The sequence below is a fragment of the Vombatus ursinus genome, unplaced genomic scaffold (genome assembly GCF_900497805.2).
Source record: "Vombatus ursinus unplaced genomic scaffold, bare-nosed wombat genome assembly UNPS02014344.1, whole genome shotgun sequence".
In the NCBI taxonomy this organism is placed as follows: domain Eukaryota; kingdom Metazoa; phylum Chordata; class Mammalia; order Diprotodontia; family Vombatidae; genus Vombatus; species Vombatus ursinus.
The window spans coordinates 269,705-296,706 of NW_020954122.1; the positions used below are offsets into that span (position 1 = coordinate 269,705).

The following is a 27,002-nucleotide window of genomic DNA, read 5'->3' on the forward strand; positions in this document are numbered from 1 at the left end:
TCAGCTCCGACAGAGTGCTTAGAGATCTCCGTCTACCCCATTGCCATATACTCTCCCCACCTTCCGTCACCACATATCTGTGTTCAGCAGAGAAGATGAGCAGGGTTCACCTAGGTAAAGTGACTCCCCAGGTCACATAGTCTGTTTGGGAAAAAGCCAGGCTTCTTGGGGCCCAGTTCCGGGGTTTTTCCCCACCACACCCGCTGCCTCTGAGCCAAATTCAGTAAGGGGCAGAGAGGGGGCGGGAATCTATTGTGTAGCAGTCGGGTAGGGTTAACGCAAAGAGTGCTTAGAGATCATCTGGTCCTCAAATCCTTAACCTGGGGTCTAGCGGTAAGTGGGTGGGTTTCAGGGTATGCGTGGTCTTGAATAGGGGGGAAATGCATCTTTATTTTCACCAACCTCTAAGTAAAATGTAGCATTTCCTCCATTTTTTTTTTCTGGGAAAGGGCTTTACCAGACTACCAAAGGGGTCTATCACACACACGCACACACACACACACACACACGGTGAAGAATTCCTGATCTAGTCACCCCCCCCCCCAATTTTACTGAGGAAGAAACAGGTCCAGAGAGTGATTTATCTAGTCATTTATCTAAGCACATGCCGTAAGTGGCGGAGTAATGCCTCATGTCTCCCTCGACACTGCTGTTTCTACTAGACCAGGCTGCCTCCAAGCAGGAAGAGAAGGGGAAAAGCTTCTCTGTTTGATACCTTTTCCTTCTTGCTTTGTTGCTTTCTATCTCCCCTGGGAATAAGGGGCACAGTAGGGGCACTGACTAGATGCTCATTGCCAGGAGGGTTTGTGTCATTTTTTTGTCCTTGAATCCCAGTCCTGGAACATAGGTAGATGATAGATCGGTTAAAATGATGCTTGCCAGACCAAAACCCCTCTCCTCCTCATTTCTCCCCACTCTTTTATCAAGGGGATACTGAATAGGTCACAGTGAACTTGAGTGTGTGTGGAGGGGGGTGAGGCAGTCACAGATCGTTGAGAGTCAGGTAATTTGGGAGTTGGGAAGCTAGGTGGCATAGTGGGTAGAGTGCCAGGTCCCGAGTCAGGAAGATCTGAATTCAAATCCAGCCTCAGACTCATACTAGCAGTGTGACTGTGGGCAAGTCACTTAACCCTATTTGCCTCATCTGTAAAACGAGCTGGAGAACGAAATGGAAAACCACTCCAGTATCTCTGCCAAGAAAACCCCAAATGGAGTCACGAAGAGTCAGACATGAGTGAAATGACTGAAGTTTGGGAATCAACTGAAATAGAGCTAGAGATTTGGGGGTGAGGAAAAAGTGGTAGAGATGGATAAAGGAGTGGAATCTCTTGGGAATCCTATTGATTGTGTTTCTGTGTGTGTGAGTGGGGAGTGGGGGAGTCCACAAGTAGTAGAGAGTGTATCCTATGAGGGATAAGTTCACATTGGTGCAGCCTGATATTTCAAGTTCAAGAACTCTTGTTTCATTGAGCAGAGCCAGGAGACCATTGTACACAGTGAGAGCAATATTGTGTGATGACCAACTTTGATAGACTTAGCTCTTGTTAGAAACACAATGATCTAAGACAATTCCAAAAGACTCATAATGGAAAATGCTATCCACATCCAGAGAAAGAACTATGGAGTCTGAATACAGATCAAAGCATACTATTTTCTCTTTTTTATTGTTTTTTTCTTTCTCATGATTTTTCCCTTTTGTTCTGATTCTTTCGCAAGGTGACTGATGTGGAAATACATTTAATGTGATTGTGCATGTATAGCCTATATCAGATTGCCTGCCATTTTGGGGAGGGGGGAGGGAGAAAAAATCTGAAACTCAAAATCTTGTAAAAGTGAACACTGAAAACTATCTTTACATGTAATTGGAAAAAATAAAATACTCAAGTGGGAAAAAATAAACAACAGCAAAAGAAATCTACTTCATAAGCACAAGACAGGGTAAGGCGTGACCAGGGAATCAACAGTTTTCGAAAGACCTACAAGTTATGTAAACCTCAAACTCACTATGAGTCAATAGGGTGATGAGGCAGCCAAAAACAGCTAATGCAATCTTAGGCCATGTTCAATTAAACTCGACAAGTATTTATTTAAATGCCAACTATGTGCAGGTGCTGGGTGGAGATTTGAAGTATCTTTCTACTATACTTTGAGGGATGGTGTCCAGGAGCAGGGAAGTGATGGTCCAGGTTATCTGGAGTGCTGTGTTCTCTTCTGGGGCCCAGAAGAACATTATGAACTGGAAGAAATCCAGATGAGGGTGACCAAGATGGAAGAGAGCCTTGAACTCATGCCACATCAGGAGGGATGGAAGAAACTGGGAATGTTCAACCTTGGGAAGGGAAGACTCATGGAGGTGGTAGGGAGATGCTAGCTGTCTTCAAGATTTGGAGGGGCTGGCACATGGAAGGAGGAATGTATTTTTTGTCTTTACCCCAGAGGAGAGAACCGGGATCAACCAGTAGAAAGTGCAAAGAGGCCAGTTTAGGCTTGATATCAGGAAAACAAGAGCTGGCCCAAAGCCGAATGGAGCACCCAGAAGGTTTGGGAGGTTTTCCTTCCTGGAGGTCCTCAGCAGACAGGGTGGATGACCTCTTGATCTACGGACTCCCCTTCAGGTTGGGGTTGGATGACAGAACCACTCAGGGGCTTTATAGCTGTGACATTCTGAGACCTCTCCTCTTCTTGTCCCTCCCCCCAAGATTCATATCAGAATGAAGAAACGGATGGACGAATCTTATTAGGGTTAGTGTCCTTAAAGGGGGTAAGGTAAGAGGGGGCAGTTCTTCCCTACCCACACCATGGAGTCCCAAGGGGATAGTGCCAGAGCACGTTATTTGTCAGTAGGTAGAAGACCCTCAAAACGGAGGGGCCACTTGGAGGGTCTGGGCTTAGAAGCATGAGGGGGTAGGTGTGGGGTCAAAGGCTGAAGGCGGAGCCAAGTTGCTGACGTCACGGGGAGGCATTTCCGCGGTGGGCGGGATCACGAGAGGGGAGCCCCCGGTGAAGACGAGACCTGGGGGAGTAGGGCAAGTGGGCGGGGTCTAGAGGAGTCCAATCACGTGGAGTTCTCCTTAATGGTCTTGTAGATCCAGTCCCGATAGCGGCAAACGCTGGTGTAGACTGTTGGTCGCTTGGGTTTGGAACAGGGCTGGGCTCCCCCCGACACCACGCCCTCCAGGGCACCGTTACAGACCAGCGGGCCCCCGGAGTCTCCCTGCATCCCGGGGGTGAGGGAAGGGAGGCACAGAGAAAGAAAGAGGAGGGCACGAAAGAGAGGCGAGAAGAAAGGAGAGGGAGATGGCCACATGCGGTTAGAAGGGCAGAGACAGAAGGAAAGGAGTAAACCGAGAGAAAGACAAAGCATGAGGCTGATGCGCTTTGCTTTGGTGGGTCCACCACCCACCCATCCCGGGCCCCCGCAGCCCAACCTATCGTGCCCATTTCCCCAAACCCAACGGTCTCTCCGCTCTGGGAACCAGGTGCTCCGCCTCCTCTCAAGGATGAGAGCTCCTCTCTAGCTCTTAAAACTCACAGAAACTCAGGGGTTCTGATCCCACAGGGACCCGGGCATCCTGATCCTCCAGCCCTTAGCCCGCTCAGGGACTCGGGCAACCTGGTCCCCCATCCCCTGCCTCCTTCAGGGACTCAAGTCCTGCTCTCATAGCTCCTATCCCCCAAGGGGACCCAGGGTCCTGATTCCGACCCCACCCTCCTTCGGATCACCAGCTCCTGATCCCTTTAGAGCCCAAGGCTCCAGGTCTCACCTGGCAGGAGCCTCGGCCACCCTCCCAGATACCAGCACAAATCATGTTGGAAGATATTCGACCAGGGTAGGCTCTATGGCACAGGCGGGGCTCCAGGACGCTGATGTTGGCACACTGAAGTGTGAGCGGGTATTCGACTGTGGGAGGACAGGGAAGCAGCGTCAACAAAGAGGCGCGCGGAACACAAGAGGGCACCATCACCCCCATGCTGCCACGTAGGGCTTCATTGGCCCTCAGACATTCTCACTATCTCTTCCATCAGTAACTCCAGCCCCGTCGCCAGCCCTGCTCCCAAACCCATCTCCAAAGCCATCCTCAACCTCAAGCAAATTGCTATCTCCTACTCTACTCCCATCTCCATTTCCATCCCATCTTTACCTCTAAATCCAGTCCCTGCCTCATCCCCATCTTTATCTGTCCTTAATCTTTACTCCCAACTCCATCCACAAAACCACTTCTATCCCTTTCTCCATCTTTTATATTTACCTCCAATTCTATCTCCATCCTCATCTCCATTTCCATCTCCAACCTTATCCCTATCCTTTCTGTCACCTTCTATCTTTATCCCCAACTATATCCTCTACTCTGCCTTATCTCTATCACCAACCCCATTTCCAAATGCATCCCTATCCCTTTCTTCTTTCTTTATCTTTATGTCCCAGTTCCATCCCCATCCTCAAGCCTATGGTTCATCTCCACCCTCATTGTCATTGCCATCTTAATCTCTTATATTTACTCCCATTCTTTACCTTCAATCCCATTTCCATCCTCATCCCCACTCTCATCTCCATACTTATCTTTATATCCATCTCTGTGTCCCTGTCCTCATCCTGAGCCAGATCTGTCCCTCTGATCCTAATCTCATCCCCTAATCCTCATTGTCTCTCTTTTCCATATCTGTCTCCATCTTCCTCTGCATCCCAATGCCACCCCAGACCAAGACCCACCATCAGGACTGGAGATGGCCCCCCAGCCAGAGATTAGACAAGTGGTGCCTGGTTTGGCACAATTCTTGCTGATGTTGAGGGGCTGTACAGCTGAATCCAACCTAGCTGGTCTCTTCAGGCGGATCAGCATGAGATCATGGTTGTGATCATGGGCTCTTAAATCACTGTTGAAGCCTGGGTGGGGGAAGAAATCAGTGACACGGAACAGCTGCTCTGGACCTTCCCATTGCCACAAATGATGTTCTCCAAGTCGCACCCACAGGTACCTATGGGCAAAAAGGAGTGTGGTGGGAGGGGGCCACTGTAGGAGCCTGGATAAACATCTAGCCCTCTCTGGGCCTCTGCATTCTACTTCTGTCAATCACTAGTCATGTGTGATCTTAAACAAGACACACCCTCTCATTGTGTTCAGGTTTTTCAAAGAGCTGTGTGTGACCCTGAACCAGTCACATGTCTTCTGTGGGTCCCCTTTCTTTCTCTCATGCCATGGGGTAAATCACTGATGTTGTATGACTTGGAACACCCATCCTCTCTGGGTTTCCACTCATAAGCTTAGATGAATCAGAGATTCATAATGTTGAATCTGAAAGGATGCTCCCTAAGTCCACCTCCATCACTTGATAGATGAGGAGACCAAAGCCCAGAGAGAGTAGAATTTCCTGAATCCCCCATTGGGGGTGGGACCCAGGGGCTGAGGCTAAAGAAACAAGCTGGCTTCTGTGTTTCTCTTTGTTTTTCTGATTGGTCTCTTCACTAAGCAGAATGAGAGATAAATGTCAGTAGAGCTGGAACCCCTGACTCCCAGTTCCAGAATTTTCTACTGAATTGCATCATATCTCCATTGGGAAACCAAATAAGAAAGGCAGCCTCCCTGAGCTTCCTTCCTCTGCTTGTACAATGGGATGAGTTCTAAATGGCTATAGATACATTACTGGCCTTCTCTGGACTTCTACTGTGTTCTTTGGTGCCATGAGGAGAGTTCCAGGTGCCATGTGACTGTGGATAAGTCATCCATCCCCTCTGGGCTTCTATTTTCCCATAGAAACAAAGCATGAGACTTTTTAAGACCAGCACCATACTTCCTCTGGACGCTAGGTGGAGCAGTGGATAAAGTGCTGGGTCTAGAGTCAGGAAGACTCACCTTCATGAGTTCAAATCTGGCTTCAGACACATACTAACTGTGCCTCTGGGCAAGTCACTTGACCCTGTTTGCCTCAGTTTCTTCATCTGCAAAATGATCTGGAGAAGAAATTGGCAAACCACTCCAATGTCTTTGCCAAGAAAACCCCAAATGGGGTCACAAAGCATCAGAACAGGGTTATGAAGCAAACAGGTTTAAGTAACTTGACCTGGATCACACAGCTAGTAAGTGTCCGAGGCCATATTTGAACTCAGGTCTCCGGTATTCACATTCTATCCACAATATGTGGAGAGAAATAAGATATAGGAATACTTGAAGGGTAAGATGGAGGAGGGACTTTTTATGTTAAGGACTTTTTATATTTGATCTTGGAGGGAAAAAGAAGCCACTAGAGTTTATTAAATGGGTGGAGGCATGGGGGTGCTCAGATCTGCAATTTAGGAAGATTGATCTGACAGCTGAAGGGAGGATGGACTGGAATGGGGAGAGATTTCAAGAAAGGAGACTCACCATCAAGCTGTTGCAAAGTCCAATCATGAGATGATGAGGGCCTGCACCAAGGTGATGGAGTGTCAGAGGAGAGGAGGCATATTAGAGATGTAATAAAGATAAAATCAACAAGAATTGTCAACAGATTATATATGGGGGGGGTAAGAGAGAAGAGTTGAGATGAAACCTAGGTTGCAAGCCTGGGTGACTGGAAGGATAGCTTTGCCCTCAACCTGAGGGTAGGATGGTCAGGGGACCATCTCCAGCCTTGATAGAGGACCCTGGTCTGGAGCAGCATCAAGATGGAAAGGAGGATGGAGATGTGGATGGATGAATAGAAGCTGAAGATTTATATAAGAATGGTTTCAGAGAAAAGGATCAGTGGGTAAAGACAGAGGTGGGGCGATATAAAGACAGAAGACAGAGATAAGGATGGCACAAGGGATGGTGGGTAATAGAGAAGCTAGGAAGAGGGAGAATTTGGGAAAAAGGTAAGTTCAGACCATGTTGAGTGTAAGATATCTCTGAGACATCCAATCTGAAATATCTGATAGGTGGCCAGAAATAAGAGCTGGAGGTTAGGAGAGAGATTAAGGCTGAATGAGAAGATCAGGAATCGTCAGCATAGAGATAATAATTGAAATTACGGGAGCTGATGAGCTCACCACATGGAACACTACAGAGGGAGAGGAGAAGAGAGCCCAGTAAAGAGCCATGGGGGATGTCCACCTTCATCAGGTGTGACCTGGACAAAGGGTTGGCAAAGAAGATGGAGGAGTGATCAGAGAGGTAGGGAGAGAGCTAGGATAGGGTAGTGTCATAGCAATCTGGAGAAAAAAAGGGTTATCTAGGAGAAATGGGGAATCAACAGTGTCAAAGGCTGCAGAGAGGTCAGGAAAGGAGAGAACTGGAAAATGGCTATCAAATTTGGCAGTTAAGAGATCATCAGTAACTTTGGATAGAATCGTTTCAGTTAAATGATGAGGTCGAAAGCCAGGCTGTAGGAAGTTAAAAAGGGAGGCAAGGAAGTGAAGGTATTAATTAGACAGCCCTCTGAAGGATTTCAGTCACAAAAGAGATGATATATGGGATGAGTGGGGATGGATGGACCATGAGAGTTTTTTGAAAATGGGGGAGATTTGGGCATGTTTGTAGGTAATAGGGAGGCAGACAGGAGATAGGAAGGAATTGAAGAAAAATGAAAGGATAGGGATAAGGCAGGGGGCAATCTGTTGGTAAAATTAAGATGGAATGGGATCACTTGCACAGGTAGAGAGGTTTGCCTTGGTAAAGAGAAGGTATTCCCAGAAATCTGAGTCTCTGAACCTCAGCTGCCAGAACTTCAGCTCCCTGGTCCTCTCAACAACCTTGCCCTCTCAGCACTCAAACCCTCTAGGCCCCTGTTTACCCTGCTCTCTATCATTCTCTGGACTTTCAGTTAGTTCCTGCTCTGTATTTTCCTCCATTCAATCCATTGGAATGGTAGTTTGAGGGCACTTAATACCATATGACCTTATACAAAGACCTTTGTTTCCCTTTTTGTGCAATGGGGGGAGGGGAAAGGGGGGAAGTCTCAGGTGCTGTATGAGTGTTGACAAATCCCCTAAACTCTCTGAGCCTCCAACGCTAATTCTGAGCCTTGCAAGTCAATAGAGAACAGTGAAGGAAGTCAAAGGCCAGAAGTCATGGAATCACTGAATTGTAGAGTATTGCAGCCAGAATAGATCTTAGAGGGGCAGAGCCAAGATGGTGGAGAGAAGGCAGATACTGACCTGAGCTTTCTCCTAAATCCCTCCAAAGTCCCCTAAATAATATCGTGAAACAAATCCTGGAGTAGCAGAACCCACAAAAGGATGGGGTGAAAAAATTTTCCAGTCTAAGACAACTTTAAAGTGTGGCAGGACAGGTCTCTCACACAATGGTGAGAGTGGAGCGTAGTCTGGTGCAGGCCATGCTAGCTCAGACCCAGCCCCAGCAAACCAGGAACAGGCCTTGGGAGTGAATGAATCAGCAGCTTCAGCAGCTGCTTCCAGAGCTCTCAGCCCATAGTCAGTAAGGGGGTCAAACAACTGTCCAGAAGAAGATTACAGTGGTATCTTTGCTGGCACTGGGGGTGGGACTCTGTTGCTTTGCCCATGCTGAGATCCAGGTGGCAGTCCTGAGTGGCAGTTCCAGGGTGAAGAGGAGCATTAGCATACCATAGCTTGTGGCCACAATGGAGCAGGGACCCTCATCATAGTTCCAGGGCAGAAAAGAGTGCTTGTGGTCACTGAGACCAGAGCACAGATCAGGAGTAATAAACACCTCCTTAGATCATACCACCTTGGAAGAACTGAAAACTTACAGATCTCTAAAAGTATCTCTGAAAACAGCTTCACAAAAAGACCTGAAACTTAGAACAGTGGGCCCTCCACCCTGGAAGCAGAGCCCCACTTTAGCAAAGAGTTAAAAGTCAAGAAATAGGCTGGGAAAAATGAACAAACAACAGAAAAAAATCCTGACCATAAAAAATTACTATGGTGACAAGGAAGATCAAAACACACACTCAGAAGAAGACAGCAAAGTCAAAATTCCTACATCCAAAGCCTCTAAGCTCACTGAGGAAAAGAATTCCTTAAAAATTAAAATTGAGCAGGTGGAAGCTAATGACTCTATGAGACATCAAGAAACAATAAAACAAAACCAAAAGAATGAAAAACATAGAAGACAATATGAAATATCTTATTAGAAGAACAACTGACCCAGATCCAGGAGAGATAATTTTAAAATTACAGGACTTCCTGAAAGCCATAATAAGAAAAAAGAGTTTAGACATCATCTTTCAAGAAATTATTAGGGCAACTAGGTGACACAGTGGAGTCAGGAGGACCTGAGTTCAAATCTGACCTCAGACACATTAACACTCACCAACTGTGTGACTCTGGGCAAGTCATTTAACCCAAACTGCCTCACAAAAAAAAAGAAGAAGAAGAAGAAGAAGAAGAAGAAGAAGAAGAAGAAGAAGAAGAAGAAGAAGAAGAAGAAGAAGAAATTATCAAGGAAAACTGCCCTGATATTCTAAAACCAAAGGGCAAACTAGAAATTGAAAGAATTCATCCATCACCTCCTGAAAGAGATCCCAAAGTGAAAAATCCCAGGAATATTATAGGCAAATTCCAGATCTCCCAAGTTAAGGAGAAAATATAGCAAGCAGCCAGAAAGAAACAATTCAAGTATTGTGGAGCCACATTCACAATAACCCAAAATTTAGCTGCTTCTACATTAAGGATCAGAGGGCTTAGAATATGATGTTCTGGAGGACAAAGGAACTAAGATTACAACTAGGAATCACCTACTCAGAAAAATTGAGTATAATTCTTCTGGGTAAAAAATGGACATTCAATGAAATAGAGGATTTTCAAGGATTCTTGATGAAAAGAACAGAGCTGAGTAGAAAATTTGACTTCCAAATATAACCACTCAAGAGAAGCATAAAAAGGTAAACAAGTAAGGGAAATCATAAAGGACTTAGTAAGGTTAAACTGTTTATATTCCTACTTGGGAAGATGATACTTCTAACTCCTAAGAACTTCCTCATTATTAGAGCAGTTAAAAGGAGTATGTATTGACAGAGGGCACAGGTGTGAGTTAAATATGATGGGATGGTATCTTTAAAAATAAAATTAAGGGGTGAGAAAGAGGAATACACTGGGAGAAAGGGAAAAGGAGAGTAGAATGGGATAAATTATCTCACATAAAAAAGTCAAGAAAGAACTATTACAATGGAGGGAAAGATGGTAGAGTTGGCAAGGAATCCTTGAACCTTATTCTCATTGGAATTGAGTCAAAGAGGGAATAACATATACATTCAATTGTGTATAGAGATCTATCTTACCCTATAGGAAAGTAGGAGAGAAAGGGGATAAGAGAAGGGGGTGTGTGCTAATAGAAGGGGAAGGTGGATTGTAGGAGGTAATAGAAGCAAAATACTTTTGAGGAGGGACAGAGTGAAAGGAGAAAGAGAATAGAATAAATGGGGGAAATAGGATGGAGGGAAATACATTTAACACTCAAAATATGAAAAAAAACTTTGAAGCAAATTTCTCTGATAAAGTACTCATCTCTCACATATATAGAGAAATGAATCAAATTTATAAAAATAAGAGTTATTCCCCAAATAGACAAATAATCAAAAAATATGAAGTCAATTTTCAGATGAAGTAATCAAAGCTATCTACAATTATATGAAAAGATGCTCTAAATCATTATTGATTGGAGAAATACAAATTAAAATAGTAGTGAGATCCTACCTCACACCTATTAGATCGGCTAATAGTACAGAAAAGTAGAATGATAAATGTTGGAGGGGATGTGGGAAAATTGAGATACTAATGCACCATAAGTGGAGTTATGAACTGATTCAGCTATTTTGTAGAACAATTTGAACTATGCCCAAATATTTATAGCACCTCTTTTCTGGTGGCAAATAATTGAAAATTGAGAGGATGTCCATCAGTTGTGTTATGGCTGAACAATTTGTGGTATATGATTGTGATGGAATACTATTATGATATGAGAAATGATGAGCTAGATGCTCTCAGAAAAACCTGAAGAGACTTACACAAACTGGTGCAAAGTGAATGAGTAGAAACAGGAGAACATTGTACACCTTCACAGTAATACTGTGTGATGATCAACTGTATGGCTGTTCTCAGCAATACAATGATCCAAGACAACTCTGAGGGACTTATCATGGAAAATGATATCCATCCCAAGAGAAAGAACTGGTAGAATCTTAATACAGATTGAAGCATACTTTTTTTACTTTCTTTCTTTTTCTTAGGTTTTTATTTTGGCCTATGTATTCTTTTACAACATACCAATATGGAAATATATTTTGCATGATTATACATGTATAACTTATATCAAATTGCTTGCCTTCTCATTGAGGGGAGTGGTGAAGGAGGGAGAGAATTTGGAACTCAATTTTTTAAATGAATGTTGAAAATTGTTCTTTACATATAATTGGGGGAATATAAAATATTAGATTAAAATAAATAAATTTAAGGAGGGAAAAATAATAAATTCAGAAGGGAACTTAGAAGTCATCTTTACTTCACAGAGGCCCAGAGGTGAGAAAAATCCACCTGAGGTCCCCTGAGGTCACTCAGTCATTAATTGGCAGTACTAGGACTAGAAACCCAGTCCCAATTCCAAATCTAAGGCTCTTTCCATCCCACTTCTCTTCTCTTGGTATCATCTCAGAAGGGTTATGTTCAAATCTGGGAGCTATGCTTTAGGAAGGCTACTGATGTACTGGAAATTGTCCAGAGAAGGCCAACCAGGTTTGGGAAGGGCCTCAAGTCCATGCCATGTAAAGAGAAGTTGAAGGAACTGGGAGTATTTACTTTGGAGAAGAAAAGATTTAGGAAAGATTGGTGAGTTTTCTTCAGGTATTTGAAGGGCTGTTGTATAGAAAGGGGCTCAGCCTTCTTCTGACTGACCCCAGGGGAAACAACTTAGAGCAGTAGGGATAAACTGAATGGGAGGTGGGGATGTGAAGACAGATTTAGGCTTGATAAAAGCAAATATCTACCGATGATTTGGGTTATCTCAAAGACAAAAGGGCTCCTGCATAGGAGGCCAGTCTCTCTGATATCCCTCAAGTAAAGGTTGGATAACTACTTATCAGTAATTTTGTAAATGGGCTCCCTATTCAGGGATGGTTGGACCAGATGGCCTCTGAGGTCCTTTCCAACTCTGAGTTTTTGTGAGTTTGATGATAATAAAAATAACGGTAATAATGGAAAATATTAGAATGAGTTTAATAACCACAATAACTATTAATTACATCTTATATGTTATTATTATATTATAATTATATGTTAATAATACATGCTATTAACATACGTTATATATTATATGTTATAATATACGTTATATATTACATGCTAATATATCATATATGTTAATAATATGTTACATATTATATGTTAATTATATATAATATATATGGTGCTTCCACATTTATGTACATTATCTCATTTGACACTTACAACAACCCTTAGAAGTAGACTAGAGATATGTTCCCTTATTTTAAGAATGGGAAAACTGAGACCTTGAGAGGCTAAGTGTCACACAACTAATAAGCCAGCAAGGTAGAATTTGAACTCAGATTTCTCTCAGGCCCATACTGCCTCTTAAGCTATCATAGAGTCTCAGATTCTTATTTAGAACAAGAGGGGGCCTTAGAAAGCCTCCTTTTCAGTTTACCGATGGGGAAGCCAAGGCCTCAAGATGGGAAATGACTTGAGCATGAGGTCATACAGGTGGCAAATTGTGAAGGCATGACTTGACCTCAGGTCCTCAGGCTCAAATCCTACATTCCTTTCCTGTACCACAATCTTACAGGGCATTATGTCCAGTCTCTACAGTCTTTGTCAACCAGTCATGCTGCCCCTGGTGAGCCCCTCCAATGAAGAGGATTATTGCACATTCCACTTGCTGCTTGTGTGACCTCAGCAAGTTACTTTTCCACAACAGATCCCAGTTCCCTCATGGCTAAAATAAGAGTTTGGAGTAAATGGTCCCCAAGGCTCGCTTCCCACTCTGACACTGTCTGGCTTTATGAATCCCTGGTGTGCCCTTCCAGATATGGAAGCTCTAACAGAAGCATCTTCCTTCTACAGAGCTGACATTTCCCTCTCCACCATTTCTCTCCTCATGCTCTGGGAGGGGGAAGCACACGACATGCTTCCATCTCCCCTCTGGAAAATAGAGAAGAAAAAGGAGGAAATGTAGGGAGAGTTTCTAGAACTCAGCAAGGAAAAAAAATCAGTGCAGGGAAGATGTCTCTGGGACCTCTGGGAACAGGCAGAAAAAATTCGATCACACTTCCCATGACAAGGCTTCAGTTGTCTCCCTTAATGTTTTCCCTTAATCTTCAGTTCTCTAAATGGTCTCCAGTTCTGTCTCTGTGTGTCTCTCTCTGTACCCCTTCCTTTCTGTCTCCTCTATCCCCATCTCTGTGTCTGTCCTCTTTTCTGTCTCTATATGTCCATTTCTACCCTCATCTCAATCTCTTTATCTTTGTCTTTGTGTCTCTGTCTTATCTCTCTGGCTCATACCCTCTTTATCTCTATTTTTCTCTCTGATCATCTCCCTGTCTACTTCTCTATTTGTCTCTGTCTCTCTATCTCTACATCTCCCTTACTCTAGCTTTGCCCCTACTTCTTTCTGCTTCTATCTTTCTTGATCTCTACTTTCCCAGATCCTCCAGTCTGTTTTCTTCTTTGTGGACTTTTGTTCAACCTTCCCTCCTCTCTGTGATATGTAACCTATGTCTTCCCCACCTCATTCTGGACCCAGGGAATGTGTGGGCTGGAAGGGACCCCACCCACCAGAAATAATCACCCTATCTCCAACAGGTCTGGTGACTTCGGAGAGGAGTGGCCCCGTGGAGGGGAGTGTGGAAAGTCCCCAGCTCTGGTGGTGCTGCTCACCCCCTAGCTAACCCTCAGCACTCAAGACTTCCTGGAGTCTAACCTCAAAATCTGGCTTCAATAACATAATTTCCAAGCCTAAAGGGACATCCCCTAAAGGGATGGTCTAACCCAAGACACTAAGATACAGAAATCCCCTTTACAACAGACCTGATAAATGGTCATCCAGGTTCCATAAAGACTTCCAATAAAGGGAACTCAGTACTCCCTGAGGCAGCCAATTCCACTTTGGAAAACCCTAATTGAACGGGGAATTCTTCCTTCCACCCATAAGAAATCTTCCTCAGTAGTTACCTCTCCCTATGACCACCATGCTCCTTATTACATCCTCTGTGGCCAAGCAAAAACACTAATCCTTGTTCCCTAGGCCAGACCCTCAAAGACTTGGAGACTATTATCACCCTAGCCCTTCCCCTCTGCCTGCCCCAGTCTTCTATTCTCTGCAATAATCCTCAATTTCTTCAATTGATCTCACCAGCCCACTAGTCCTTCCTAAATAACCCTAAGTGGATGGGGACTACCAGTGGTCCTCCTATCCATTACTCAAAGCTCTAGCAAATTAGCTAAAGGCTAATGCCCCAGTGAGGACTGGGGAAATGGAGGAAGAGGGAATCATCCGCCTTTATCCACTGGGTATCTGGTCTGCCTCACTTCTTTGTGCACATCTCTCTGTCTCTTCTGTGTCACTGCCTGTATCTTTGTCTGTCTATAATTCTGTTCGTTCTCTCTCTCTGTCTCTGTCTCTCTCTCTCTCTCCTCTCTCTGTCTCTGTCTGTCTCTCTTGACTTATCTCTGTCTCTCTTTACCTCTATCTTCCCTATCTCTCTCTATCCATATTTCTGGGTTTCCCTTAGGAAAGAGATTCAACTCTTTGGACCTGGGCCTGGGACTCAGGCATTGAGGTGGGGACCAAAGTTGAGGGTGTTTTCCCTAGTAAGGAGATGCATGATGGGATTCCTTCAGAGCACATGGAATGTCATTCCTGATAAAACTCTGAAGGATCCTGGCTGCCTTGTCCCATAACTAGCCCCCTCCCCATGGCCCTTTCCTCCTCACTGGGCCTTATAAGAGGGCCCTCCCCTGCTCCCTGTCTTTTTCATCTCTTCAATCTGCTTAGCCTCCCCTATCATCACACCTGGATCTCTGCATTTTCTCAGCCTTCTTGCCTTGACCAGCTTCCTACCCCTCCTGAATCTCCCCATATCCCCCTGTTCCCTAGATCAGCACCTCCATTTCTTCCAGCCTCTCCTCCCTCTTAACAATGTGGCTTCTATTCTGCCCTTGTCCCTCAGCCTCCTGTAGACTGGATGCTTTCAGTCTCCCCAATCTCCTTGCCCCACTAAACTCCTGGACTCCTAGGGTCCTGAAAATTTGGGTCCTTCATTACCTGGTTTCCCTAACCTCCCTCACCTCCTTAGCCTCCCTGATCTCTCAGTCTGTCACCTCTCTAGATGACTGTAATGCCCCTTTCTCCTCAAATGTCCCAAATCCCCAGTCTTAGACTCCCTTATCACCCCAGCCTCCTCAGTCAATAGACTGAGTCTGCCTATATATGTAATCTCCCTAATTCCTCCAGACTCTGGACTCCCTAGCCTCTCCATACTTCCCACCTCCTCAGTATCCACACCCTCCCACCTCCCTCAAGCTCATCAGACACCATGGCCTTCCTCTCACCCTCAGTCATCCTTCATGGCCTCTGAGGTTTCCTGATCTCCTCATCTCCCTTGGTTTCCTGGCTTTTGAGGGCCTTTGAATCCCCTGGTCCTAACCTCTCTGGTCTCCTCTGCTTTCAGCTTCCACAGATTTGGCCCCCTCACTTTTCCATTCACCTTGGCCTCTCCTTTTCTCTGACCTCCTGTGACTCATCCAACCCCTCTTGCCTCCTAGCATCTTAACCTCCTTTTATCCTGAGCCTGTCTGGCCTCCTCAGCCTTCACACTCCTTCAAACTATCAGCCTTCCTTGACCTTCTCAAGCTTCATGGTTGTCTCACTCTTTCCCAGCCTCCCTCCCTTCCTGGCCTCCCTAAATTCTCCAGATGAAGAACAAGGCACTCTAAAACCATCTGATCTACCTTCCTCATTTGACAGTTGAAGAAACTGAGGCCCACACAGTGTAAACAGACTTGGCCAAGATCACCGAGGAAGGAAATGGGTTTGAACACCCAGGTCAGTCTTCCAATTCACAATTTCTATTGCATCATTCTGTCAGCCTCCCAGGTCACTACAAGCCCTTCAAACTTCCAAGGCTCCAAAGCTTCCCAATCTGTTCGAACTCTCTGGACCCTCCAGCCCGGGGTTCTTGACCTTTCTTGTGGGTCACAGACCCCTCAGGGAGTCTGGGAAAGCCTAGGGGCCCCTTCTCAGAGTACCCCTTTTAAACACATAAAATGAAATACCTAGAATTACACAGGATGTCAATTGTATTGAAATACAGACGTGATTTTCTTTTTTTTTCATCCAAATGCATAGATTTTCTGAAATCTATCTATGGGACGCTTGGGCATCTGTGAACTCCGAGTTCTAATTCCCTGTATCTTTGGCCACCAAGCATCTTAGCTTCCTTAGTCTCAGATTCTCTGACCTCAATCCTCCCAAAATCCAAGACCTCTGAGATTTCCAAAGGCTGTTCCACTTTAACAATTACCCAGACACCCTTCCCCCCTTCCTGGCTTGACAAGATCCTGGGTCCACTCACGGTTTGCGGCAGTGGGCAGCTGTGAGTAGCCATCGGTCACTGATCAGAGTGGCCCCACAGAAGAGACGGGTGAGGAAAAAGAGACCAGCCTGCCAGGGCTGTGAGTTTGGGATGCATTCTTCTGCCCCAATGGTTCTCGTGTCTGTCCAACCCTGCCCTAGGAATACAGAAGACAGATCAAGGGTCAGTGGAAGCCTGATGGGTTAAAATAGTAACCTGGAGGTGGTCCCATAGACTTGGGGACAGGTAGGCAAACAACATACAAACTCACAGATGGACAGTCATGTAGAGTGAAAGGCCAGAAGGCACAGAGACAAAAGATTTCCAGGCAAACAGACAGTTACATAGACCAAACAAACACAAGACAAAGAAGCGAACAGACAGAAGACAAAAGAAACCTCACCTGCCCAAAGAAGCATGAACAGTGACAGCCAGATGCCCCAGTTCATGGTTCAAGGCTCCAGTAAGAAGAACCCACTAGAATTGGTGTGAGTGAGAAGGACAAAGGAGACCAGCCGTGAGGCCCCAGATGCCTGGGCCTTTAGTCCTTCCCTATCCTTGGATGCTTTATGAACTCGCTGGGGGCCATCCCCTCCCTCCTTCCTCCTCCTTCAATGATTAATCAGGTTGGGAAACTATCCTGAGGGGAGGGAGCTTCAGGGCCTGAGGGGAGGGGGAAAGCATACCTCTGGCCTGAAGGGTAGCAGCCTCCTAGCTTCAACCCCAGACCGGGGCTACAATACTGGCTGCTTACTGGAAGGCTGGTCTAGTTGTACACACTGTGGGGTGGGACCTGGGTGTGTGTATGTGAAGGGGCCACGGCCACACCCCTGAGCTCCCCAAAGGTAAGCCCTGATCCCCCACCCCTGCCACCGGAGGGGGTGGTGGTGATGATTAGAGTGAATTTTCCTTCCCCTTGAGAAAGAGAAGGAAGAGGAAGAGTGCAGAGAAGCCAGTGGTTCCCTCAAAACTGAGTCAGGAACAGCAAGTTTATCCTGTATAGGATGTGAATGACCTGTGCCCTTACAAGGACAGTGGGAGGATCTGGTGATAACATGGACAAAATTGGGGCCAGAGAAGTTCCCTGAAGACACAGAAGCTAGGAGGGAGGGAAGAAAAGACAAAGAAATAGGAAGAGGCCTCAAGACTAGGGAAACCTATGGAAAGATAGACTTGCAGACTTGGAGGGATAGGGAAGGCACACATTCAGACTGAGATTCCCCTCCCAGCCCCTGAGGCCCTGGGAGCAGCTGTTAGAGGCAAAAGCATGTTGGCTTCAAACCAGGATTAGGAAACTTGTAAGCCACTCCCCCAGCAGAGGTAACCACCTCCTTATTCAGGATAGATGAGGATACAGCAAGTGGGATGGGGAGAGCAGAGAGCCCCTCACATTTCCTCATCTCTCCCTATCTTTCCTCATCTCTGTCTTCATTTCTTTCCATTTCTCTTCTTCTCCCCCATATCTTCACTCTTCTCATTCTCCTCATGTGCTTAGCTCAGCATCCTGAGTTTTACTCTAGGAGTGCAGATAAAAAATGGTCCAGCCCCTATAATCAAGGTGCTTCTATCCTAACAGGGAGAGTCTAATGTGGACACAAAAAGGTATTATGGTACCAGATAGCAGAGTATCCCAAATTACAGAGTTGAAAACAACTTCTGGGTCAGTCTGAGGGTCTGGTCATACCAAACTTCAGCATATCCAGTAGATGGCCATTGTCTTTTAACAGTCCTCTAGCATAAGGAAGTCCCTTCTGAGAGGACAGAGGTTCCCCCTTTGACTGTTGCTTTCTAGGACTGGGCTCAGATTGCCAGAGCCTCCACCAGAGATGTGACTGTCCAAAGGAAAAGTCCCTGTTTGGGGACCACATTTATGTCTAAGGAAAGGCCCATGCCAACTGCTGCTCAAAGGGAGTGAGGTCTAAGATCTGCTACAGATGGATGTCTATGCCTAGGAAGGTAGAAAGGATGACTGTGCAAATGTAATGATAAGATCTTCTTGACTCAATTTCCCCATTGCATTATTTCCCTCTGAATGGGAAAATTTTCCTACCTATTTAATTCTGAGCCTGGCTATGATACCCCATGAATAATGTGGAACTTTGCGATCTGTTTGGCTATTCCAAAATAAGGGTTAACTATGACTCTTACCTAAAATCAGAGTTAAGGATGTTGATGTCAAGTCAATCTGTGCCCTTGAAGGAACAGTCTTGATATTGTTATAACCGTACCCCTCCTTCTCTTCATAGCAAATTTCTATAATAAGGGCAGGTAAACTGGAAATGTTTACATGCATAATAAATCCTGTTGTAATACTAAACATCTCTGAGTTACTATAATAAGATGAAAATATGAAAGATCTTATTGTTTTAAATTTTACTCTTCCAAATTTGTGGTCACTAAGAGTTATATATTCATGTGTAAGATTGAGTCCTTAAAGTATTTTATTCTTTCTGGTTGATTTGAGGATAATATATCCTTGAAGGGGAGATAGGACAAATAGGACAAAAATGTGATATGACAAAGATGTAAAAGGTTCAAAAGTTTTACATATAAATGAAATAGTAAACTTCAATCTGATAAAAATAACAAAATTAGATTGTTTTCTTTAAGATATGTGTGTGCGTATGTGTGTGTATATGATTGACTTTCATATGTTTCTTTTAAGAATGATGGCCAAAGGACAAGTATAGGGCATTAAGGTTTGAACTGGTTTTCACCACATGAACTAGTTATTGGAAAACCAAATTTAAGAGGAATACCTCTCCATAAATGCCTTGGGAATAAGGTCTATTTCAGAATTTCCAAGAAAAAATGTTTTCATTTGTTACATGGGACTGCTAAAACCAAAGATGAAATAAGTTGATTAAATGCAGTTTACCTGCATTAACCTGACTTAGTTTACCTACAAAGATGATTTAATTAAATTTGTTTTCCTGGGGGATATATGAGATAATGACTCCATTTAACTAAGATTGTTCAACTCTTATGACATTGAAAGAAGCCTGGGATTGGGAATTTGTCTTTTTTTTTAACTTTTTTGTGATCCTTGTGGTCATATATGTTCTATCAACGTGTGTATTGTGTAGTGTATTTGTTTAAGCCCCCTGACTTACAGCCCCTGATGTTTACTTAGTTTGATCCCTCTGACCATGAGTTGCCACCAATCTGGTCCATATCAGTTTTTAAAGAAATCCTATCGGGGGAAGCTAGGTGGCACAATGGATAGAGCACTGGCCTTAGAGTCAGGACCTGAGTTCAGATTTGGCCTCAGACATGTAACACTCACTAGCTGTGTGACTCTGGGCAAGTCACTTAACCCCAATTGCCTCACCGAAAGAAAGAAAGAAAGAAAGAAAGAAAGAAAGAAAGAAAGAAAGAAAGAAAGAGAAAGAAAGAAAGAAAGAAAGAAAGAAAGAGAGAAAGAAAGAAAGAAAGAAAGAAAGAAATTCTATCAAACTCTTGATAAAATCAGGAGGCAAGGAGACATCTCCACTGACCTTGGTTATTTTTTTTTATTTTTTTAAAATACGGAACGCTTCATGAATTTGCGTGTCATCCTTACACAGGAGCCATGCTAATCTTCTCTGTATCATTCCAATTTTTAGTATATGTGCTGCCGAAGCAAGCACGACCCAGGTTAATTTAAACTTTACCTTAGCTATCATTTCCATAAATGTCCTTTTGCTAGTACAGGAATGTTGGGTTTTAAACCCTAATGGGGGGAGGTGTGGGAGAACTGTATGGCATTATTTGAACCTAGCCCCGTGTGGCTGAGGAACCAGATCTAGTGCTTAGAGGCCAGATTTGTTTAATACTTACCTTGGGACTTGGATGGCACTGACCAGAAACCCAGTCAGATCCAAAAGTTGGTGCAAGGATGTGAGGAATTTTTTCCTGATAGGTATCTCAAGGGGAAGCTAGATGGTATAATAGATAGAGCACTGAGCCTGGAGTCAGGAAGACTCAGACACTTACTAGTTGTATGACCCTGGTCAAGTGACTTAACACTATTTGTCTCAGTTTCCTCATCTGTGAAATGAGAAGGAAATGACAAACCACTCCAGTATCTTTGCCAAAAAACAAAAACAAAAACAAAAACCAAAAAAAAAACAAAACAAAGTAGGTCATGAAGAATACGCCATGACTGAATAAATATATCTCCAACAAACCACATGTCTTATCTGGAAATTGCCTCCATGCTGGCTAATCAGCTGTTGTTTCCTTGCTCCTTTGTTTTCATCTTTTTCTTTCTAAATTATTTCAGTTTTAGGTTCTGTTCTCAGCTAACAATATACACAGAACAAGTCATTCCCCAATAGATAGCTGGTCAATAAGCAAGCATAAGGGAAAAAATCCACGCTACTGACAATCATATAAAAAACGCTCCAGATCACTAATAATAAGAGGAATGCAATTAAAAAAACTCAGAGATTCTAGATCACACCTATCAGGTTGGCAAAAAGGACCAAAAAAAAAAGGATAATTGTCCAGAAATTGCTGAAGGGTCTTATTTATGGGAGGACAAATACCCCAATGCAATGTTGGTGGAGCTGTGATTTGGTCTGGCCATTTAAGAAAACAATTTTAATCTATCCCTGAAAAAATCATTAAACTATGTGTGTTCTTTGTCCCAGTATGTCACAATTAGGTCTATGTCCCCAGAGAGATCAAAGAAAAAAGAAAATGGCTGACATATGCAAAAAAATATACATAACAGCACTTTTGTTGTAGAAAGAATTGGAAAGTATTGGGCTAACCATCAACTGGGGAATGACTGAACAAATTATGGTATATGAGTGTAGTGGAATATTATTGTAAAATGACAAAAGGAATGGATTCAGAGAAACTTGGGAGGATTTATGTACTGATGCAGAATGAAATGATCAGAACTAGGAGAATGATTTATATTCTACTATAACATTGCAAAGAAAAATAACTTTGAAAGACAATGATCCATACAATGACCACCAATGATTCTGGTGGGGGAGGGGGAATAATGGGAAGTATGTTATCTACCTTTTAACGAAGAGGGAAAGGACTAAAAGTGCAGAAAAAGATCTATCTCTATGTCTTTGCCATGTCTGTGTCTTTGGCATGACCAGTATGTGGAGTGTGTGACTTAACTAAGAACTCTGATCATCACAATGACCAACCTTGATTCCAGAGATTGTAAATGAAAACTGCTACCCACCTCCAGATTGACAACTGATGAATTAAAAAATGAGATATATGTTTTTGAACTTGGACAACATGTGAATTTGATTTGCTGGAGTGCATATATCCATTGTACAAAGGTTTTGGTTTTTCTCCCCTTTAAATTGGAAAGAGTGAGGGAAGAAAAATAAATGCCTGCTGATTGAAAAATAAAATACAATGAAAAAAATGAAAAATCAAAGACAGCAAAAAAGAAAAAAAGTTTGTTTTCTTTTTTACTAGATTGGGGAAAATGAGGATCAAAGAAGGGATAGAATTACAGCTTTGATAATGGACAATAGAGAAAAGCAAAAGATACTCAAATTCCATTTTCTTCCATTTTCTCTGCCAAAGAGAATGATGGCTCCAATGAAACAGAACAACTGCTAGTAGAAAGTTGCTACACAAGGGAACCATCCTTGATGAGTTCAAATAAGAAAGCGCAGATGAATTGCTTCCCAGGATATTGACAGTATTGGCAGAGGTGGTTAATAAGCCACTGTCAGTAATTTTTCAAAGGTCCTGGGGAACTGGAGAGGGAACTCAAGACTTGAGAAGGTCAGATGTTGTCCTTATTTTCAAGAAATTAAATAGGGGGGTGGAGCCAAGATGGTGGAGTAAAGGCAGTGACTTGCTTGACTTCTCCCCCAAACCCCTCCAAATACCTATAAAAATGGCTCTAAACAAATTCTAAAGCAGCAGAACCCACAAAAAGACAGAGTGAAATAAATTTCCAGCCCAAGACAACCTGGATGTTTGATCAGAAAGGTATATCTCACCAGTCTGGGAGAGGAATGTTGGGAGAGGAACACAGTTTGGTGTGGGCACTCAAGCCCCAGAGAACCTGGAGCCAGCCTCAGAGAACTGAATTGCAGGCAGCTGTGGCAGTTTCCAAACTTCCCAACCCATGAATGCCAAAGACAACTTAGAAAGTCAGTGGGAAAAGTCTGTTTCTGAGGCGAGAGAGAAGCCATGGTCCCGGCCCCATTCCCCAAGCTCAGCCCCAGAGCAGCAGCTGCCTCCTGAGCTTCTGGCCCACAGACTGAGGGAGAGTGCAGTGGCTGATCAGAGGGGCATTGCAGGGATCTCTCTACTGGGGCAGGAGTCTCTTGCTTTTCCTGTGCTTGGATCTGGGTCACAGCTCTGGGTGGTGGTACTGGGGTAAGGAGGAGAACTGGAGTGGTGGAGCTTATAGTGGCTGTGGAGAGGAAATCCTCCTCACAGATCCAAGACAGAAAAAAGTGCTTGTGATCACTCATAGACCAGAGCACAGGCCACGAAAGGTGTAAACACCTTACCCTTGATCATAGCACCTTGGAAGAACTGAAAATTTAAAGGTCCCTAAAGGTATCTCTGAAAACAGTTGTACAAAACCCCTGAAGCTTAGAACAGTACATTCTCCACACTGGAAACAGACCCCTACTTTGACAAAGAGTTTATAACTCAAATAATTGGCCAGAATCATGAGCAAGCAGTCAGACTATATTATCTTCAAGAGTCAGACTATATTATCTTACTTTGGTGACAAAGAAGATCAAAACACACAAACAGAAGAAAACAACGAAGCCAAAGCTCCTACATCCAAAGCCTCCAAGAAAAATATGAATTGGTCCAGGCCATGGAAGAGCTCAAAAAGGATTTTGAGAAGCAAGTAAGAGAAGTAGAGGAAAAACTGAGAGAGATGCTAAAGGAGACCCCCCCCAAAAAATGAAGAAGAAGTAATGAAGAAAATAACACCTTAAAAAAATAGCCTAACCCAAATGGCAAAAGAGGTCCAAAAAGCCAATGAGGAGAAGAATGCCCTAAAAAACAAAATTGGCCAAATGGAAAAGGAAGTCCAAAAGCATACTGAAGAAAATACTTCCTTAAAAATTAGAATGGAACAATTGAAAACTAGGGACAATTTGAGAAATCAAGGCACTGTAAAACTAATCCAAAAGAATGAAAAAATAGAAGAGAATGTGAAATATCTCATTGGAAAAACAACTGACCTGGAAAATAGATCCAGGAGAGAGAACTTAAAAATTATTGGACTATCTGAAGGCCATGATCAAAAAAAGAGCCTAGACATCATCTTTCAAGAAATGATCAAGGAAAACTGCCCTGATATTTTAGAACCAGAGGGCAAAATAGAAATTGAAAGAATCCACCAATCTCCTCCTGAAAGAGATCCCCAAAGGAGACCTCCTAGGAATATTGTAACCAAATTCCAGAGTTCCCAGGTCAAGGAGAAAATATTACAAGCAGCCAGAAAGAAACAATTCAAGTATTGTGGAAACAGAATCAGGATAACACAAGATTTAAAAGCTTCTACATTAAGGGACCGCAGGGCATGGAATATAATATTCTGGAGGGCAAGGGAGATAGGATTACAACCAAGAATCACCTACCCAGAAAAACTGAGTATAATCCTTCAGGGTAAAAAATGGTCATTCAGTGAAATAGAGCACTTTCAAGCATTCTTGATGAAAAGACCAGAGCTGAATAGAAAATTTGACTTTCAAATACAAGACTCAAGTGAAACATGAAGAGGCAAACATCTCCTTTAATCTAGTCATCACTCCTACTCTCCCCCATACCCCTCTATCTCCATTCTTTCCACTTCTCCTCATTTCTACCCTTCCATTTCTCCTTATCTTTTACATATTTATTTCAGCTCCTGTTCTACTCCTGACTTTTCCCACTTCTCCACACCCTCACCAGCAGCCTTCCTAACTTTGATGCCTCTACCCTGAGGTTCACTCCCTTGTGTGGTGAGACTTTGTCCTGCTTTGTTATTTCATGAAGGGCCCAGCACAAACTCACTTCATTCCTGGTTCCACTTCTTACTCTCCATACTTCTCCACCTCTGATCCAGCAGCAGCCTCACTCTTTCCTTCAATTACATTTTATCATTCCCCTCCCCCTCTTCATAATGTAAGTTCTAACTTGAATGGGCTGGCCATATTGTTTGAATGCTAAATATACACTTGCCTAAAAGACTATTTTACAAAAAACTCACACAAAAGAAGTGTTCACATGGTGGTCAGAAGAAATAATACAAGGACACTTTCAAGGTCTCTCTGAAGAACTTTGGAATTTATTGTGGGACATGGGAGACATTGGCACAGGGCCTCCTAGCATGATGTGCCCATATCAAAGAAGATGCTGTTCCAACTCTTTTTGTGGTGGCCAAGAATTGGAAATGGAGGGAATGTTCATCAATTTGGGAATGGCTAAACAAGTTGTAGTATGTGAATGTAATGGAATACTATTGTTTCCTAAGAAATGATGAGCAGGCAGACTTCAGAAAAAAACCTGGAAAGAGTTACATGAACTGATGCTGAGTGAAGTGAGCAGAACCAGGAAAACACTGAACAGGGTAACAGCAACATTGTGTGATGACCAACTTTGATAGACTTAGCTCTTCTTAGTAAAGCAAGAATCTAAGACAATTCCAAAAGACATATGACAAAATATGCTATCCACATCCAGAAAAAGAACTATGGAGTCTGAATGCGGATTGAAGCATACTATTTGATCTCTCTCTGTCTTTTTTGTTTCTTCTTTCTCATGGTTTCTCCCATTAGTTCTAATTCTTCGTTACGACATAACTAATGTGAAAATATGTTTAATGTGAATGTATATGTAAAGCCCATATCAGATTGCATGCAGTCTTAGGGAGGGGGAAAAGAGAAAGGTAGGGGAATTTAGAACTCCAAATCTTATGGAAGTGAATGTTGAAAATTTAAAAAAAATTTTTTTTAAAAAGAAGGTGCTGTTCTCTATGAGCAAAGCAGAATTGAAGTAGCTCAAAAGAAATGTGAGATGCACAAATTTAGAGAATCCATCCCAAATGTTCATGTGGACTATTTGTGCCCAACCTGTGGTAGAGCAATCTGAGCTCAAGAGTGTATTGGTCTGATCAGCCACAGTTGGACGCATCTAATTCATTCTATCTGCTCCCTTTTTTAATCCTTCCATTTCTTTTTTCATATCATTTCCCACCTCCTCCAATTTTACCATCTCTTCCCATAGTTCCCTTTGCCCTCCATATTTTCCCCTTTCCCAAAATCAGAAGAGATATTCTGTAAATCAGTTATACATTTGAATGTACACAATATACATTGTGTTGTTAAAAAAAGCTTTTAAAAATCAATGTATTTTTCTATATCCCCATCTCTTCCCATCTTCCTCCACATCCTTCATTTTATTCTATTTATTTCTATTTCTCTCTGTATCTCCTGTATCACTCCCATTTCCTCCATTTTTTCTCAATCCCATCTCCCCTATATTACTCTGTCTTCTCCATATTTACCCTCCATCTCTCCCAATTCACCTCCAACTCTGGGAGGGAAATGTCAGTTTTTACTTAGAGTGAAGAAATAACCTACCTCTGTAACTTCTACCCTTGCTCCTAGTTCTATACTCTAGAACTAAGAAGGATAAGCCAAATACATTTTATATGATCCTATCAGATCCTTGAAGACTGCTCCCAAGTCACCCCTGAGTCTTTTCTACTGCAAGCTAAACATTCCCAGTTCCTTCAAAGAATCCTTGTACATATGACCCTTCAGCATTCTAATCACCCTTTTCTGGTAATTCTATAGTATTTTAACCAATATCTTAAATTGGAGAATCCATTTCTGAACCTAATACTCTGGATGTGATCTGACCAGGGCATTATAATGTAAGTAGGGATATAGTAAGAGAGCCCCTAGATGCCTTGAAGAGTTAGTGCCATTAGATCCAAGATAGTCAAAGAAATGGCAGATGAAACTGTTGAGCTACTGTAAGTGATTTTTGAAAGATTTGGAAGAATGGAGAAGATCCTTCAGAATTAGAAAAAAAAAATATGTCAAGATGCTATCTGCATCTGGCAAAAGAACTGATAAATAGAAGTATCTATAGAATGGTTTTACATATATATCATACAAATATGTGTGTGTGTGTGTGTGTGTGTCTAATGGTAGCCATCTCTAGGGAGGGGCAGAGGGAAGAAAAAAAGGGAAAAAAGAAAAAAAATTTACATGGTTACTTTATTATATGTTTAAAAGAAATCCAAGTTGTACATAATAGATTTGCAGTTTCATCAGCAATCTTTTTTAAAATTATACTGTGTTATAGAAATGCTTGTTTTATCCCATAAATTAAAAAGAAAATAAATGTAAAAAGAAAAAAAGTCCCAAATTTCAAAACAGGGAAAGGAATACAGTATGTAAGCTTTAATCCACTGAGGTTGACTTAAATCCTGTGATGTTTAGGCAACATCTAGAAAAAGATGTTGTGTTCACAAGCAGCTAGTCAGGCTT

At 43.0% G+C, this 27,002-nt stretch overlaps 1 protein-coding gene and 1 non-coding gene across 2 annotated transcripts; both read right to left on the reverse strand.

Moving 5' to 3' along the window:
- Nucleotides 1–2,061: 2,061 nt before the first annotated feature.
- On the reverse strand, nt 2,062–17,082 carry KLK9 (kallikrein related peptidase 9). Its single transcript, XM_027860941.1, has 5 exons — nt 16,922–17,082; nt 16,519–16,675; nt 4,712–4,977; nt 3,765–3,901; nt 2,062–3,214 (listed from the first exon to the last, which is right to left on the reverse strand). Exons 1-5 carry the CDS (start codon nt 16,965–16,967, stop codon nt 3,056–3,058), a joined length of 765 nt encoding a protein of 254 aa, XP_027716742.1. The 5' UTR covers nt 16,968–17,082; the 3' UTR covers nt 2,062–3,055.
- Nucleotides 17,083–20,039: 2,957 nt separating this feature from the next.
- Nucleotides 20,040–20,147, reverse strand: LOC114042303. The gene has a single exon (XR_003568977.1). It is a non-coding gene; the product is annotated as a U6 spliceosomal RNA (small nuclear RNA).
- Nucleotides 20,148–27,002: the final 6,855 nt, after the last annotated feature.